At 36.5% G+C, this 18637-nt stretch overlaps 1 protein-coding gene across 1 annotated transcript in view; it reads left to right on the forward strand.

Moving 5' to 3' along the window:
- Positions 1-18637, forward strand: part of LOC150077218 (sodium-dependent phosphate transporter 1-B-like) — a 137632-nt gene that overhangs the window by 30227 nt on the left and 88768 nt on the right. The window contains exons 4-6 of the mRNA XM_090386695.1: positions 492-495; positions 6431-6571; positions 14461-14546. Coding sequence (XP_090242821.1) covers positions 492-495; positions 6431-6571; positions 14461-14546 — 231 coding nt within the window. The remainder of the gene's footprint in view (positions 1-491; positions 496-6430; positions 6572-14460; positions 14547-18637) is intronic.

Raw genomic sequence — 18637 nt, forward strand, 5'->3', positions numbered from 1 at the left:
AGGCCAATTGACATGGGTGGACAGTGCAGTGTTGAGTCAGTTTAGTGTGACATAAGCACTAGGAAAACAAAATTGGGAGTAGGAGTGTGTTATAGGCTTAATGACTCTGAAGAGTATAATGAACAACTGTACAGAAAAATAGAGTGGGCCAGTAAATCAGATTGTCTTATAATGGAGGATTTTAATGTCCCAGGTATTGACTGGAACTTGTGGATTGCTCACTCACACAAAAGCATGGCTTTTGAGGATTTATTGGATGATTTATTGGAAATTGGGATGATTGTTTTCTACAGCAGCATGTTTGGGAGGCAACTAGAGGGAGTAATATTCTTGATCTGATTATCAGCAGTGATTCTTCATGCATTAAGACTCTGCAGATAAAGGAACCACTAGGTGGCAGTGAACACAGTGTGCTGAAGTGGGATTTACTCAAAGAGGCAGCTACCATCAGAGATAAAGGGAAGGGTTTCTGTTTTTGGAAAGGTGACTACGGTGGTCTGAATTCTAAATGGGAAGCAAAGAAAAATTAATCTTGGAAGCTACTAGGCTTTTCATACCAACTAAGAAATATTGTTCAAGGTTTAGGCCTGAATGGATCTCAGATGAACTAATGAGATATGTGGCAGAAAAGAAAAATGCATGGAATACATATAAATTAACAGGTGACACAGAAGCCTATGGTAGATATAAGCTGGTTTGTAATCAAGTCACAAAGGGGTTAGGCAGGCAATGGCAGATTTTGAGAAATCTTTGTTAAAGGATGCAGAGAAAAACAGCAAAGAGTTCTTTGCTGTTTTTCTTATGTAAACTCTAGAAGAAAGGGGATGAATTACGTTGGTCCACTTATTTTCGATGGTTCAATTGTTGATGATCCTGCTCAGGTAGCTAACAAATTGATTGCTATTTTGCATCTCCATTTACACATGAGGAGTTATTCAGGGAGGGGAATGCCAGAGGTGAATTAAACTTTGGCAGTGAGCTAAATGATTTTGTAATGACTGAGAGCAAAGTGGAGTAAAAATTGTTGAAGATAAAGAAAAATTGTTGAAGAAAACGGGCTGCAAGAGTAGCTCATGGTGTCTTGTCAATGATATACAGGAATTTTTCTAGAAGGGATAAAGAGGTGATTATTCCCTTGTATAAGGCAATGGTCAGCCCACACCTTGAGTACTGTATACAGGTCTGGAGGCCTCATTTCAAGAAGGATGTAGAGCTGCCAGAATCAGTACAGAGATGGGCAACAAGATTAGTGAATGGAACAAAGGGTTGCTCTTATGAAGAAAGGCTTAAGTTTTGCAAATTACAGTGTCTGGAGACTAGGCACCGGCAAGGTGATCTGATAGAGGTGTATAAAGCCTTGATTGGTTTGAGCATGCTCAATGCTGATGGGATTCTTCCTCTTGCTCAGAATAATCACCTGAGAGGGCATAAATTCAGATTGAGGAAAGACAGATGTAGGATAGATGTGTGGAAATTTGCCTTTAGCCAGCAGGTAGTTTGTTGGTGGAACAGACTTCTATCCCTTGTTGTGGAAGTTGATAGCCTAAATAAATTTAAGGCTCAGCTGGACAGGTATTTTGAACGAACGGAGGGGTGAAATGGAAGTGGTTTTTTTTTTTTGGCTGATACTGCATAAGCTTGCTTTCTTGCATCATATGCCTCTACTAATGCTAATCCTAATGCTAAAAGCTTTCCAGAAATCCAAGTATATGATATCAAAATTATATTTTATATCTAGTTCCTTTGTAACCACATCATAGTATCTAATCAAATTGGTCAGACAAGACCTCCCTTTAACAAACCTGTGCTGTGTCTTAACTATTACTGCATTCTGGAATGCTTTTTTAACCAGTGACTCTATTGTTTTTCCCGAAACACAACTTAAACTATCAGGTCTATAAATATTTGTCACTCTTTGAAGCCCCCTTTGTGAATTTGGGATACATTTGCACATCTGCAATCCATGGGAACCTCCCGTGACTCTAAGAATGCTCTCATAATTATGGCTAAGGGTTTGCTTACTTCCCTTGCTGCCTCCATTATAACTGGATAGATTCAGTCTGCCCCATGTGCCTTTTTTATGTTTAACTTCAACAATTTCTCCTCCACTTTGCTCTCAGTTATTACAAAATTACTTATCTTCCTGCTAGAGTTTGATAAAAGTTTGGCATTCCTCTCCTCGAATAACTCCTGATGTGTGAATGTACATGCAAAATACTCATTCGGTTTATCATTTACCTGAGCAGGATCATCAATAGTCGAACCATCTGTGTTAAGTGGAATAATCTGATTTATCCCTTTCCTTCTAGAGTTTATATAAATAAAGAACTCTTTGCTGTTTTTTTTTTGTGTCCTTTGCCAAAGATTTCTCATGTTCTGCCTTCACCTGCCTAACCTCCTTTGTGACTTGATTACAGACTAACTTATATCTGCCATATGCTTCTGTGTTGCCTGATAATTTATATTCATCACATGCATTTTTCTTCTCTGCCACAACCTCATTAATTCATCTACAATTACACTGGAGTAATTATTATTTAAATTATTTAAGCTTGCTTCCCTGGTATAGCTGCTCACTCATTTGAAATGTTTCTGCCCTCAGAACATCTTGGTAATATGTTCTGGTGTGGTTTCAAACAAGAACTCTTGAGGTATGTGCAAGCATTAATTTGACCAATATTATTAGATAAACGTGTATGTATATTACCCTTGTACCCCCCAAACTAGCAGTTTCCCTGAACCTTTAATGTATCCTCAATAATACTGGCAAAAACTTTTGCACCACCTTTGTTTAAATGTATCCCATCTCTACAAAACAGATTCCTTCCATCTACAAGTGCAGACCAAGCTGATAGAAATTTCCCCCATGCTGAAGAAATTTCCCTGGTATTTCTTCAGCATGGTCCTATGTTTGTCTAACAAATCATCAGATCGTGTATGCTTAATGTCATCAGTCCCCACATGAATAATAATATTCTCTTTACCCCCCTTAAAATCTGAAAATCTGTTGGTGACATCATTAATAGTTGCTCCTGGCAGACATACCCTGGTTCTAGTCCATCTATTCTTATTACAAAAAATATTTCCTGTTTCCCTGACAATGGAGTCCCCTAATAAAACTAAGTCCTTTTGAACCAGAGTAGTTTGCACCTGGTTATTCTGTTCTGGGGCCTGAATCAGGAGTGCATCACTTGGTATGTTGCTAGAGTCCATCCCTTCTAATAATATATCTAATTCTTCCTTAAATTTATTTAAACTAGCCACTTGCATAATATCAGATGGTAGTGTTCAACAATCACTCTCTCTCTCTCTCTCTCTTGCTGAAAGCAAATTTGCAAACATCTATCTTGCAGCCATTGTTTATCAGTTTAATTTCATGACCCCGTGTGTGTGTGTGTGTGTGTGTGTGTGTGTGTGTGTGTGTGTGTGTGTGTGTGTGTGTGTGTGTGTGTGTGTGTGTGTGTGTGTGTGTGTGTGTGTGTTCCAAGCAAGAGTAAGAATACCATCATCATTAAGTTTACTCAATCCATTTAAAGCCTTAAACAGTTCAATCAGGTCTCCTCACCAGTGTTTAGTTTCCACGCATCAATTTGCAGAACTGAATCATTTAATGATAAGAATATCCTTTTGTATTGTAGACTAATCTGGTTGCTCTTCTTGGCACCTATTACCTATTCTGAGACATCCACATCTAACTTAAAATGAGGCTTCCAGACCTGTATGTGGCACTCAAGATGCAAAATAATCTTTGTTTTATACAATGGGATAATCTCCTCCTTATTGCTGCTGGCAGAGTTCCTGTATATCATTGACAGAACCCCATGAGCTGTTCTAGCAGCCTGTCTGCATTGTTCAGAGAACTTCACATTGGACTGTAAAATTACTCCCAGGGCTTGAAATTAAAACAGTACTGAAGCAGACTGATTCTGGATGATTGTAAACCTTTTACTATAATTTTTTTTATAGTAACTGTAATTGTAAATTTCTACCCCAGTAATTTACTTGTACTGTACTACAGTATGAAAGCAGTTAACTTTGAAAGAAAGGGTAGAAGTGATAGAATATTCTAGAAAGAAAAGTGTGGAGTTTGTAAGATAGTTGATCATTTCAAAATTGGGAAGACTTCAGCAGCAATTATTAAAAATAAAGAAACTTAGTTAAAATAGTGGTTGGATAATGGAAATGGAAAGCAATACTATTCATTTGCTCCTGGCAGAATTGGTTTGGTGGATAAATCGACATTTGAGTGGTTTAGTTGGGTACACAGTTAAAATATTCCCATCTCTGGGCCAATGATTCAAACCAAAGCTTTAGAAATTGCTAAAGAAATTGGCACCATTGACTTTAAAGTGTTTAATGACTGGTTAGGTAAGTTCCATAGACATCACAATATTTCCTTCAAAGCAATTTGTGGAGAGTATACTCATGTTAATTTGGAAACCATTGTTGAATGGAAGAAAAGGCTGCCATTAATACTTGTTGCATACTCAAATGCTGATGAAACGGGTCTTTTTTTATTTTTCCATACAGTTCTGTATAAAACAATGTGTGTTAGAGGGGAAATGTGCTTGAGGGAAAATGGAAAAGGAGATCTAGCTGTGCTTTGTGTACATGCATGACGGGCACTTGCAAAATACCTCTTGTTATAGGCAAATCTATGAAACCAAGGTTTTTAGTTTGAATTTAAGTTTTAGTTTGGAGTTAAACTAACTCAGTGTATATTGGAAATCAAACAATAAGGCTTGGATGATTAGGGAGATAATAACAGATTGGCTGATTCAGTTGGAAAAAAAAAATGATTTGCCAGAATAGAAAAGTTATTTTATTTCTTGATAATGCCACATCTTACCTACACATTAAACTGACTAACGTTGAAGCAGTGTTTATTCCTCCCAACATCACATCTACCACATTTGCTTCTCAACCACTAGATCAAGGAATAATTGCAAACTTTAAGGTGAAATATTGACAGATGGTTCTTAAACACCTGATTTCAAAATTTGACGAAGAAAAGAGTTGTTCAAAACTTTGCAAAAGTATAGGTGTACTACAAGCTGTAATGTAGATTAGTGCAGCATAGAATGAAGTGAGCCCCTCTACAATTAAAAACTGCTTCCACAAAGCAGGATTCGATTTGAGTGTTAGTCAGTGTGATGGTGGCTTTGTAGATGCAGCTGATGTATCTGTACTTAGTGGCTTGCTATAGACACTAGGAAATTCTTCACTGAGCAGTGATGAATATGTTTCTGTACATTATCATGTAGTGGTGGAAGGCATATACACTGAAGTAAAAGACATCGCAAGTAAATTTATGAACAATGAAGAACTTACGGAGTAAGAGGATGATAAAGAACCTGAAAAAGATGAACAGCAGTGTGACCCCAAATTAAAAAAAAATGTGTTGACATATTAGATTACCTAATCACATTAAAAGACTTCTATGTGAGAAAAAATTATGAATATGGTAAAACTAATGAGAGATCTAATTATGCACAATGAAAATGAAATTGTCAAAATGAAATACTCTAAGCAAAGCAGTTTATATTCAATTTTTACTAAAAGTTAATGATGTTTTATAATAAATAACACAAATAAAAGTTTGTTATTTATTAAAAATTAATTATGCATTATTTATTAAAAGTCAATTGAAACACAAATGTATAATGATAAGCAATAAAAAAGTCTGTGTTAAGCAACCAGTTATTATTATTAGCCATATGGTGCAAGGAAGCCTGAGGCTTATGCTGCACCAACCAAAAAAAAAATTCCCCAAGTTACCCTGTGTGGGGGAGAGAGAGAGAGAGAGAGAGAGAGAGAGAGAGAGAGAGAGAGAGAGAGAGCGAGCGAGAGAGAGAGAGAGAGAGAGAGAAGTAGAAAGGAATCACCAAGAAAGAGAAGAATAATGATATCCAGATGTGAGCCCGTGGGGGTAGTTATGGTGAATTTAATTTATTCATACTATTGTAATTGACTACATTTACACTGACCTCAGCAAAGTGGACACCTCCCTATACCAGATATTTTCTTCCACCCCAGTGGTGTCTGCTGTAGAGAGGTTTCACTGTAGTTTCATCTGGAGAAATACCAATTCACTAGTACAGTCACAATCAAATTTCACAAAGTTTGCAGTTTATTTTTAGAATTAATAGTCAAAGGTTAATTATATATTTATCCTTTAATTAAAAATGGTAAAGTAAAAAGTTAGTATTGTTGAAAGGGGGGGGATGTGAAACAAATGCTAGAATTCTAGGGGGTAAAATAAATAATCTTTACTTACAACCTTCTGAAGTGAGGTTACTTACTTCAAAGGCAGAGGAGGAAATGGAGCTGCAAGGCTGAGTAGTATAATTTTAAACAATTAAGATTACATATTGTTACATATTGGTAACAACATTAGTAAAAGAGCTTATATTTTTTCATTTCCTTTTAGGTAGTGCAACATGGAATATCATTGCTACTTTCTTTCGTTGGCCAGTATCTGGTACTCATAGTATTATAGGAGCTGTTGTAGGATTTGCTTTGGTAGCACGTGGGATGTATAGTATCAAGTGGAGTGCCCTTGGGTTGATTGGTAAATATCACTTTGTTAACCAGTGCAGTTTGAATGGCTTTTTTTTTTGTACAGAAGTGGAGCAGTTTTTTTGGTGATTTAGGTGTATTTTTTTTGTTTGGGGGCGGGTGAGTTACCTTGTCACTAATCCAAAACAAATTCTTTCTAAAAATATTTGTTTATGAATGTAATTGTCTATAGTTTTAATTTAGGTGTATTTAATTTATTTTTAATTTTAATGAAAAGTTATTGGCTAAATCAAGTGTAACATGCATTAATCTTTAAAGCCATCTCATATTGAACTGGAATAATTTGCAAGCTTGGGTAAATCTGTAAATGAACAGATGAAGAAGAATAACAGAAAGACCTTACTTTCTAACCTGCATAAGTAGTTCACCCTGTTCACAGTTAATCAATAGGGTTAAGATACACTACCATAAACTGTCTTGACTGTCTTATCACAAAGACTAAACTGTGCATGCAAGGTAGTTTCTCTGTTAAATGCAATTTTATTGTTATGATGGATATGTGCCACTTGGTAACACCAGAAGGGTACAGTAGCAGCTAAATTCTTTCCATAAGGTGACTTCCTTGAAAATCAACAACGAAAACAGCAAAAAAATATGGGTGCCCTATTGATGACATTTTTAATTCTTTACCATATCTTTTCCAAGCATAGGTTAACAAGTGAGCAAGAGTTTTCTGTATTTGATAGCATCCTTAATTAACACAAATATCTTGTTATGGTTCAAAATGATTTCTTTAAAGATATACCAAAAAATCTCTAAAAAAAGGATAATGAAGTTACAGTAAATCCTTGCTACGCATGTGCCTCTCTGATAAGGTAAGTAGCATCAGGACCATTCAAAAAGCAGCTGCACTAGATAGGAGGTACCCAGAGCTTCAACCCAGAAGAGGACCCAAAAACATTGTTAAATGGGTTATAACAAATGGTTGGGGGGGGCAAAACCAATCACATGCCTAGGATACTATTGCACAGTCCTGAGTAGTATATAAGTTATTTTTCATATGTGTTACTGATAAGATAAAATATAATTTAATGTATGCCCTGCAGTGGCCTACTTTTTCGGGAATTGGATTTGACATATTATGACCTAAGTTGTCGATTCACTATTTAAAATCAAATCAGATTGAACTTTTGAGAATAGTATATATGTAGCAAATGATGCAGGGAAACCAGCTTGCATCATTTTTTGGCACCATCAGCCAAAATAGAAAAAGGAAAAAAAAAAAAAAAAAAAAAAAAGCCCTCATCTGTAGATCCCCACTCCAACCAAATGTCTAATCCTTCCTTAAATTTATTCAAATTACCCACTTCCACAACACCAGATGGAAGCTTTTTTCCAAAAAAATCAGTTACTCTTTAAGGTCAAATATTGACAAATGACAAATGGCTGAAAACAAATTTTCACACATCTGTTCTGCAACCAACCTTTTCAGTTTTAACTTAAATTTATGCCCCATAAAATAAGGGAACATAAATTTAAACTGACTGCAATTTTTAGAACTGAAGTCTTTTCATGAAAGACTTCAGTGCTCTTTTGTGTTCCTGACTAATTTCCACCCATTCCAACAGATCCACATCCTTCTAAAATGAGGCTTCCAGACCTTTATGCACTACTCAAGATATGGCCTAACCTTATGCAATGGAATGAGCACCTCCTTGTCCTTGCTGGCAAAATCAATAAAGATATCATTGGCAGAGCAGAATCACACAAGCTGTCCTAGGATGCACTGCTCAGAGAATTTCATGTCAGACTATACAATTATTCTAGGTCCCTCTCATTCTCTACCAGGTTTGCCAAGGTACTGCTACCTATATGCAGTACTTTGCCACTTCTTGGTCTGTCTGTCTAATTTTTCTAGGTCTGTTGCAGTAGTATGCTGTGATTCCTTTCATTAGCCCACCTGGCTATCCTTTGTTCATTGACTTAAGACATTAAGCCTGATGTCTTCATCAGTATCATTAATAAATATAGAAAAATGATACTGGGCCCAGCACTGAATCCTGGGGAACACCATTAATAGCAGTAGTTCAAGGAAAGCAGTACATATTGATAAACAATCTTTGTCTTCCACCACTCAACCATCCTTTATCCATAGCAGTAACCTGCCCCTAATGCCATGATGCTATAATTTGTACACTAGTCTTCCATGTAGAACAATGTAAATTCTCTACTGAAGTATATGATACCAAAATTATTTTTTGCATTCATTTGGTTTGTTGCTATGTCATAGTAGCTAATCAGATTGGTCAGTCAAGATCTAACCTGAACAAATCCATGTTAATTTCTGTATAACTGCATTCCTGTAAAGTTAATTCTACAATATTTTTCTTTAACTACTGACTTCATTATTTTCTCCAGAAAAGAAGTTAAGAGTATAGGTCCTTTTAATTCTTGTAGTCTTAAGCACTTCAGTTAGGTTACAATATATACTTAGTTTCCAGATTATTGCAATTTACAGAACCTTGTAATTTAGAGTCTTTTTAGTAAATATCCTTTTGCCCCTCCCCTTTCTGCAACTGCCTTGCTGCACTCCTTAAATGAGGTTTCCAAACCTGTTTGCAGTATTCTAGATGTGGCCTAACCCATTGCTTTATATGATGGAATAATTAACTCTTTGTTTCTGGGGGTGGTATCCCTTTATCTCATTGCAGAATCCCATGGGCTCTCAGCAATCTACTATACAGAGACTATACAGTTATCCCTAAGTCCTTTTTCTTATCAACTACCTTGAGTTTGGTGCTCAAGTGGTATGTTATTCTGGGATTGCCATTACCTAAATTCGGTACTTTGCATTTATCAGTGCATAAATCTATTTTTAACCACTTATGTATATTTAGATCTTTTAAAAGCAACATACCCCAGTTAATTTTATTAACCACTGTTCCTGCCTTTGCAATTAGTAGTATTGGTATTATTATATGACTAATTGGCATTAGTATATGCCTATGTGAATTTTATTAATAAACATTAAAAACAGTAACGGGTCTGATATCAACCCCTGTGGTATCCCACTCATAACATTAATTCATGAAGAGCATTGGCCATTTATAACTACTCTGTCTCTTACCACTTAAATATTCGTTTATCCATATTGCTAACTTGCCTCTAATGCCACATTGCTCCAATTTGTATAATTCGTGTGGAATGGCGTTAAAAGCTATTTATAGTTATTCTGTAGAACAGTCTCTCTCTCTGTTAGACTAAAAATTATAATAATATAGAATTACAAACAGTTTTCTGTTTGTAATTCTATATTATTTAATTTAGCATTTAGCATTTGTCCCATTTAGCATTTGTATTTATTAAAATTACTAGCTAGTTCCACTGAAAGGCTAGTGAAACCAGCTTGTGTGGAGATGTCTTGGTTTGAGACTTTTTTTTTTTTTTTTCAACTGGGGAATTTAAAGGCTTTTTCTGTTGCAGTTGTGGTTAGCTGATCTCAGAGAGAAAGAGAGAGAGATTCAACTCTTCTACCATCTTAATACTTCAGGCCTTCTGTCTGGAAGAGGCAAACCAAATTTCTAGTTACAGTAGACTTTTTCAGAATAATGGCACATTCGGAGATTCAAGGAAGTTAAGAGTATAGGTCCTTTTAATTCTTGTAGAATTAAAAGGTCCGCAAGTTATTTTGATTTTTTTTTTTTTCATCTAGAAAGTTTTATTTTTTAATATGTTTTTTAGAAATAATGAGGCTAAATAAGAAATATAGAGATTAAGAATGCAATTTTAGTAACTTCACATAAAAAAACATAAACATATTAATAATCCAGTGTTATTTTCTGCCATTAATACACTCCTGCTTATGCTTTATTCTAATTTCTTTATTATATCAAGTTTAGTCTGAGCATGTAGCACAATGGTATCATCACTGTTTTCCCAACACCGGATGGTAGAGGCCTGGGTTCGAATCCCAGCAGTGACGCGAGGAACTTTTATGGGCTTTTTTCACTCTGTGGCTGAGTTAGCATTAGCATTAGTAGAGGCATATGATGCAAGAAAGCAATCTTATGCAGCATCAGCCAAAAAAAAAAAAAAAATAAGCCTCGCTTTCACCCCTCTGTTTGTTTCAAATACTTGTTCAGCTCAGCCTTAAATTTATTTAGGCTATCAACTTCCACAACAAAGGATGGAAGTATGTTCCACCAACCAACTACCCGCTGGCTAAAGGCAAACTTCTGTACATCTATCCTACATCAGTCTTTCCTCAATTTGAATTTATGCCCTCTCAAATGATTATTCTGAGCAAGAGGAAGAATCCCATCACCATTGAGCATGCTCAAACCATTCAAGGATTTATACATCTCATTCAGATCCCCTCGCAGGTGCCTAGTCTCCAGACACTGTAATTTGCAAAACTTAAGATTTGTAATTTGCAAAACTTTTCTTCGTAAGAGCAACTCTTTGTTCCATTCACTAATCTTGTTGCCCTTCTCTGTACTTCTTCCAAAAGCTCTACATCCTTCTTAAAATGAGGCCTCCAGATCTGTATACAGTACTCAAGGTGTGGCCTGACCATTGCTTTATATAAGGGTATAATCACCTCCTTATCCCTGCTAGAAAAATTCCTGTATATCATTGACAAGACACTATGAACTACTCTTGCAGACTGTCTGCACTGTTCAGAAAACTTCATATCTGCCTGCACAATTACCCCCAGGTCCTTTTCGTTCTCTACCACTGTCAGTGTAGTACCACAGAGTTGATACGTTGCTCTGGGGTTACTGCTTCCCATTTGTAGTACTTTACATTTGTCAATGTTAAACTTCATTTGCCACCTCTCAGCCCATCTGCTCAACTTTTCTAGATCCTGTTGCAGCTGTGTACTGTCATTAGCATCCTTAACAACCCTGCCAACCTTCTTATCGTCTGCAAACTTGGACATTAAGCTTGATATACCATCATCAATATCATTTATAAATACAGAACACAACAATGGACCCAACACTGAACCCTGAGGGACTCCACTAACATTAGTCCATGATGAGCAGTGTCCATTGATTACCACTCTGTCTTCTCCCACTCAACCATCCCTTTATCCATAGCAGCAATTTTCCTCCAATGCCACACTGCTCCAATTTGTTCAGCAGTCTTCCATGTGCAACAGTATAAAAAGCCTTTCTAAGATCCAAATATATGATATCAAAGTTATTCCTTGCATCCAGTTCTTTTGTGACCACATCATAGTATCCAATCAAATTGGTCAGAAAGACTTTCCCTTAACAAAACCATGCTGTGTCCGAGCTATAACTGAAGTCTTGTCTAGATGATCCTGCAGTGCTTCTTTAACCAGTGCCTTCATTAATTTTTCTGGAACAGAAGTTAAACTAACAGGTCTATAATTACTTGTGCCACCCTTTGAATCTCCTTTGTGAATTGGGGTCACATTTGCACATCTCGAGTCCATGGGTACCTTCCCTGAGTCCAAAGAAGCTCTCATAATTATGGCTAAGGGTTTGCTTACTTCCTTTGCTGCCTCCTTTAATATAACTGGATAGATCCCATCTACCCTTGGTGACTTTTTTATGTTTATCTTCAACAATTGCTCCTCCACTTTCCTCTCAGTTAATACAAAATCATCTAGCTCACTGCCAGAGTTTAACTCACCTCTGGCATTCCCCTCCCTGAATAACTCCTCACGGGTGAATGTAGATGCAAAATACCCATTTAGTTTGTTAGCCACCTGAGCAGGATCATCAATAGTTGAGACCATCAATATCCAGTGGACCAATCTGATTCACCCCTTTCCTTCTAGAGTTGACATAGGTAAAAAACTCTTTGTTGTTTTTCTTTGCATCCTTTGCCAAAGATTTCTCATAATCTGCCTTTGCCTGCCTAATCTCCTTTGTGACTTGGTTACAGACCAGCTTATATCTATCATAGGCTTGTGTGTCACGTGTTAAATTATATGTATCCCATGCATTTTTCTTCTCTGTCACATGTCTAATTAGTTCATCTGACATCCATTTAGGCCTAAACCTTGAACAATATTTCTTAGTTGGTATGTAAAACCTAGTAGCTTTCAAGATAAATTCTTTGAATGCTTCCATTTTGAATTTGCTGTTGGTAACATCATCAGTTGGTTCCACCGTATAGAATTTAAATACTGTCTCAGACCACCATAGTCGCCTTTACGAAAGCAAAATCCTTCCCCTTACCCCTGATGGCAGTTACCTCTTTCAGTAAATCCCACTTCAGCTCACTGTGATCACTGCCACCTAGTGGTTCCTTTATCTGCAGATTCTTAATGCATGAGGAATCACTACTCTTAATCAGATCAAGAGTATTACTCCCTCTAGTTGCCTCCCGAACATGCTGCTTTAGAAAACATTCATCCAGTAAATCCACAAAAGCCTTGCTAGTGTGTGAGTGACCAACCCACAAATTCCAGTCAATATCTGGGAAATTAAAATTCCCCATTATAAGACTCTCTGATTTACTGGCCCACTCGTACAGTAAAATTCTACCTTTTGAGCCTTGCACAATCTTTCCAGGGCCGAATTTGTCGACAAGGCTCTCATCATATACTCCCTCCTATTGTGTCTGGGCAGAATTGCAGACACTTTCAAATTCAACTAATTCATGGCTTTTTTTAACAGTGACCCGTACTTGTTAAGTAATTCCGCCAGTCACCTACTCTTAATATCATTAGTGCCAGTGTGTACAACAGTATCACCTTTTGTGCCATTAAAAGATGTTATCTACTCTATAACGTCATCAACCTTTGCCCCTGGCAGACATACCCTGGTCCTGTTCCACCTATCCTTTTTACATAGCATGTTTCCCATTTCCCTGACAATAGAGTCACCAACAACTACTAATTCCTGTGGGACCAGCGCATTCTGCTTTGGCAGTTGCTGCTGTGTTGCGTGATTATCAAGTGCAAGCTCTGGCATTGATGTGGGCAGCTGAGAGCTTGATGGGCCCCTGAATTTAGATCCTTTGAGGGCATCCACCCTGTCCTTCAAGCTCTCATATAGGTCCATAAGAATGAGTTAGTGTGTGTCAGGTGTAGACAGCAAGGTTTTTTTATCCAACAAAACAGGCAGATCGACCAGATAACACACACAGTTTATAGACACAATATGCATAATAGGCATTGGTATATGAATTAACTTTACGGGTGACCCTAATGTAATAATTTTGATTATATCAAATTTGTCATTAAGCTTTAATGTTGCACTTCTTTTCTTCTCTGTATGAGGTTTTTTGACCTTTAGGAGCCATAGTGAGGATTTTTAATTTAAAATAAATGTAAAACAGCAGTATAATCTGTGACATGTGCACTGTATGTAAACATGTGATCTCAATATGCTGTTAGCTTGAATGTTTCGTTATTTGGGGTGCCGTTATTTGGACAGTCTACTCTAATTTCATTCTGCATAATTTCGGAATTAAAAATTTTTAATTGAAATTATTTTTAAACTCAATTGAGCAATTTTACATTAAACTTTTATTTTATTTGTTAATTTGATATTAAAATTTTTTTTGCTATGTGAAATGCAATATAAGAATTCCGAAATATAATAAAGAAGTGAGGTTTGACAAATATGACAAATATTTAATGAGATGAGGAAAATACCCAAGATCTGGAAATTATAATTTATAGTACTCATTCATCACAGAAGAATTCCAGATATTTTTAAATGTTTTTTTAAGTAATAGTAGAAAGAAAATAATTTAAAATTTCTGAATTGCAAATTTCTTTTTTGAAGTGGGTATATCTGATTCTCAAATCAAACAATCTTTCGCATAGTGTTGATCTTCTCGTACAACAAATGCATGCATATGTATCATATCACGTAAAGAACTTTATTTAACTGATGAGTTACATTAGAAGTGATTTTAGTATACCTCCTCACAGGTGGTATGATCACGTTTCAGTGGCTTCCTGGTTTCTTTCACCTGTCCTATCTGGGGTGGTATCAGCAGCCTTATTTATTGGAATTCGCAAGTTTATTCTCAGGAAAGTAAGTTAAATTTTTATTTTATTTGCTATTAATAATATGATAGAATGTAAAATATATCCTTGCTATGAAAAACTCTTCATAGTGAGGAGAAGCTATGTGAATGGGGCAAAAACAGTCTGAAATTAGCAATATTGAAATTGCAGGTGTTTCTTAGACCAACTTTTTTTTCTTAGAAAATTGTAGTTGTTTCTTGTAAAACTTTTTAGCCTAAAGGAAAGTAATGCTCCTTATTGCTTATTGAGAAGTGAGGCTCCTGGAGTGGATGGCATATATGCAGTAATTTTGAGGGAAGTAGTGAAAGTGCCTATTGAACCATTTTGATTAATTATGAGAGTATCATTGGACTTAGGAAAGATTCCCTTGGACTGGAGAAGCACCAATGCATCACTAGTACATAATGGGCTGGTCATTCTGACTTCAATAGTAGGGAAAATCATAGAGGCAGTGATAAAGAGTGCAGTATATGGACATTTAGATATAACTGGAATTCTGGAGGAAGGAAACCCAAAATGATTTTGTTACGGTACAATCATGTCTAAATTGGCAAGTTGTTAATTACTGGAATAAGCTATCCGTGTAAGTAGCTATCCAGTTGAAGCTGATAGCATAGGTAGTTTTTAAATTTTTTTTTTATTGTTTATATTTTATTGTATTAGTGTTACCACAATATGGCTAATACAAATACTAAATTTTGTGTTCAGTGCATTTACTTCCTATAAATTATTAAAGTTGTTACTTAAAATGAAAACTGCAAATAGTTATAAATAGATTCTGTTTGCTAAGCTGATTGCACCCATAGTAGGACTTTCCAGTTTTGTGATTAAGAATAGTAAAGAGTTCGTGGGTTTTATAAAAGATCACAAAACTGTATCTTAAGCACAAAACTGGAAAGTCCTACTATGGGTGTAATCAGCTTGGCTAAGTATCTTGATAAGGCATAGGTAGGACTATTGATGAACGATACATGAATTTGTCTTCTACTAATCCTTAAATCATCATGTAATTTTTGGATCCAGATGCACAACATCCTTTTCTGGAACCTATTAGTAGCTCTAACTAAGCCTTCATCATCAAATTGTATCTTAATACGAAATCCCCATTGAGAGGATTAATCCCCATAATACGAAATCTCCATTGATTAAGAATAGTAAAGAGTTCGTGGGTTTTATAAAAGATCAGACTATACGAGAAGATGAGATTATGATCTCCTTTGATGTTATATCTTTGTTTACCTGTATTCCGATTAAGTTTGGAGTTCAATGTGTTAGAATGGCATTAGAAAAGGATACATCTTTAAGTACTAGTTCGCTTTTAAGTGTTAATGATATTTGTGAAGGTGTGGAATTTTGTTTGTCTAGTACCACCATGGTCTTTCAAGATGTCATGTATAGGCAGGTCCATGGCGCAGCCATGGGTTCCCCTATTAGTGCCATTGTGGCCAATTTGGCCATGGAAGAGTTCGAATTGAGGATCTTTAAGGATTTGGAATTTCCCATACATAAATGGAAAAGATATGTTGATGACACATTCACAATTATTCAGAAGGGGAGAGAAGATCAAATACTCAATGTGCTTAACAGCTTCTCCCCGTTTATCCAATTCACCTCATAGGTGGAGACAGAGGGAACCCTACCATTTCTTGGCGTGTTGGTGGTCAGAGAAGGATTTAGGCTTAAGACCAATGTTTTTAGGAAGCCTGTGTGCCGGGGTCAGTATACCCATTACAACTCGGCACAGACCAGCCAACACAAAAACAGTGTAGTCAAGGCTTTAATTGATAATGAGATATTGAGATGATAATGAGATAATAATAAAGATAATGAGATTATCAGAGTCACAGCAGACCTTAAGAAATGTGGTTATCCCCAGAGTGTCTTAGACAGATTCATTAGGGGAGTGATGTCTACCCATAGTGAACCGTCTACCCCTGTGGGCACTGCATGCATTCCTTGCTATCCGGGCCTTACGGAATGCATTGCGCAAATAGTTCGGGGGTGTCAAATACGCTGTGTGCAACTACCAGGACGGAGGTTGCACACAGTGATATCAAGAGTTAAAGACCCCATACCGAAGAAGCCAGCAGCGGGGTAGTTTATGAAATTAAATGCCCGGATTGTGAGGTATGTTATGTGGGAGAGACGGGGCAGTGACTTAAGGATCGGCTGGGGGAACACATGAATGCAATAAAGACTGCAAATTACGGGACGTCTACTGTGGCAGAGCATTTCTGGGAGAAGCAACACCAGATTTCCCCGGAGGATGCTGTCATCACAGATCATGCATAGGGGTTCTGGAACCGTAAATGGCTTGAGAGCTTATGCATTGGGGCAGCCAGTAATACCATTAATAGAGATAAGGGTGTATGTTTACACCCTCTCTTTGAAACAGTTGTCTTGGGACACGATGAACGGTTTCGGGTAGCATGCTTCCGAGCCATTTCTGGTTCTATGCGCAAATGGGAAATACCAATCACATTCCTGGGGAACCATGTGACGAATGCCATGGACCTGCTATTTAAGGATGTGGCATACAGCAACATGTATGCTGTTGAGAAAGGAGACTGCCGTCTCCAAAAGCTACAGTTGTTACGGCATATTTTAATTTTTAATATTCTTTAATATCTGTTTTCAGTCATATTTTAATTGTTTTTATTTATATATTTTAAATATTTTAAACTAGTTTTAATCATTTTATTGTAAATACAGTAATACCCCGAAGTTACGCGATAGGTGGGTCCGACGAAAATCGCTTAAGTTGAATTCGCGTAAGTCGGGGTACAACTTTGCATATAAATACATATAAATTTTGTTTAATTGGGACCGAGGACTAACAAAAACACTAGTTTAAAAGAAAAATATTTAATAAAATTGCAGTTATTTATACATATTAATACAAATTATCTATTAAAAAAAATAAATGAGTTACGTAAAAAATTATTTCGACATCGGTGGCTTCATAAAATCTAAAAAATTCGTCTGATGACACAGCGCCTTCTTTTTTTCACGCAGAATTTCTTCGTAGCAAGCTAATCATTTTTTATTCCTTGCTTTGTAGCTATAACGCTTTCTTCGTTGGAGTCTATGTTTTCTAAAATTTTTAAGCCCTTTTCAATTGAGCTGAGACCTTCTGTCAAGCTTGCAATTGTCGTGCTTTTCTGGTGGAACTGGGTCTGAAGTGTCGGATAATTCAGTGACGTTTTGCTCATGCATCTCTATGAGCTCATTCATTGTCAGCTCCTCACTATGTGAATCCAATAGCTTGTTGACATCATTACCATTGACTTACAAATCTAATTGCCTGGCAAGATTAAAAAATTCTTCTATCATATGAGTGACATGATCAGTTTCTGGCATTGTTTTCATCTCGTTTTTGAAAAAAAATGGACAGTTTCTTCCAGACACAATTCAATGTTTTTTTGTGAATTTCATCCCAAGATTCTTCAATGATTCTTACGGCATCTAAAACATTGAATTGTTTCCAAAAGTCTTTAACAGGTATCTCACTATTTTGTCTCATAATAGATATCTCACTATTAATAGATATAATAGATATCTCACTATATTACTATAGATAACAGATATCTCACTCTTTTGTCTCATAGCTTCATTCAGACGTGCAAATGAGCGCCTTGTGTAGTAGGCCTTGAATGTTTTGATGACTCCCTGGTCCATCGGTTGAAGCAAGCTGGTTGTGTTTGGAGACAAAAACATAACTTTCATACGTCGGTCGAAATTAATTAGGGTGGCAGCAGGGTGACCGGGTGCATTGTTAATAAGAAGGATCAATTTAAATGGAATCTGTTTAGACTTGCAATAACGTTCAACTTCGGGTATGAAGTGGTGACCAAACCAGTCCTCAAAAACGGAAGCTGTCACCCAAGCTTTATGATTTGACTTCCAAATCACTGGTAAGCTAATTTTAGATATATTTTTTAAAACTCTTGGGTTTTCGGAGCGATAAATTAAGAGAGGTTTTAACTTGCAGTCACCAGTTGCATTCCCACCAACCATCATTGTCAATCGGTCTTTGGAAACCTTAAAGCCTGGAAAGTTTTTTTATTCGTGAAAACGATGTAATTTCCGACAAAAGTT

This window comes from Mastigoproctus giganteus, chromosome 12 (genome assembly GCF_048544385.1).
Source record: "Mastigoproctus giganteus isolate SK-2022 chromosome 12, ASM4854438v1, whole genome shotgun sequence".
In the NCBI taxonomy this organism is placed as follows: Eukaryota; Metazoa; Arthropoda; class Arachnida; order Uropygi; family Thelyphonidae; genus Mastigoproctus; species Mastigoproctus giganteus.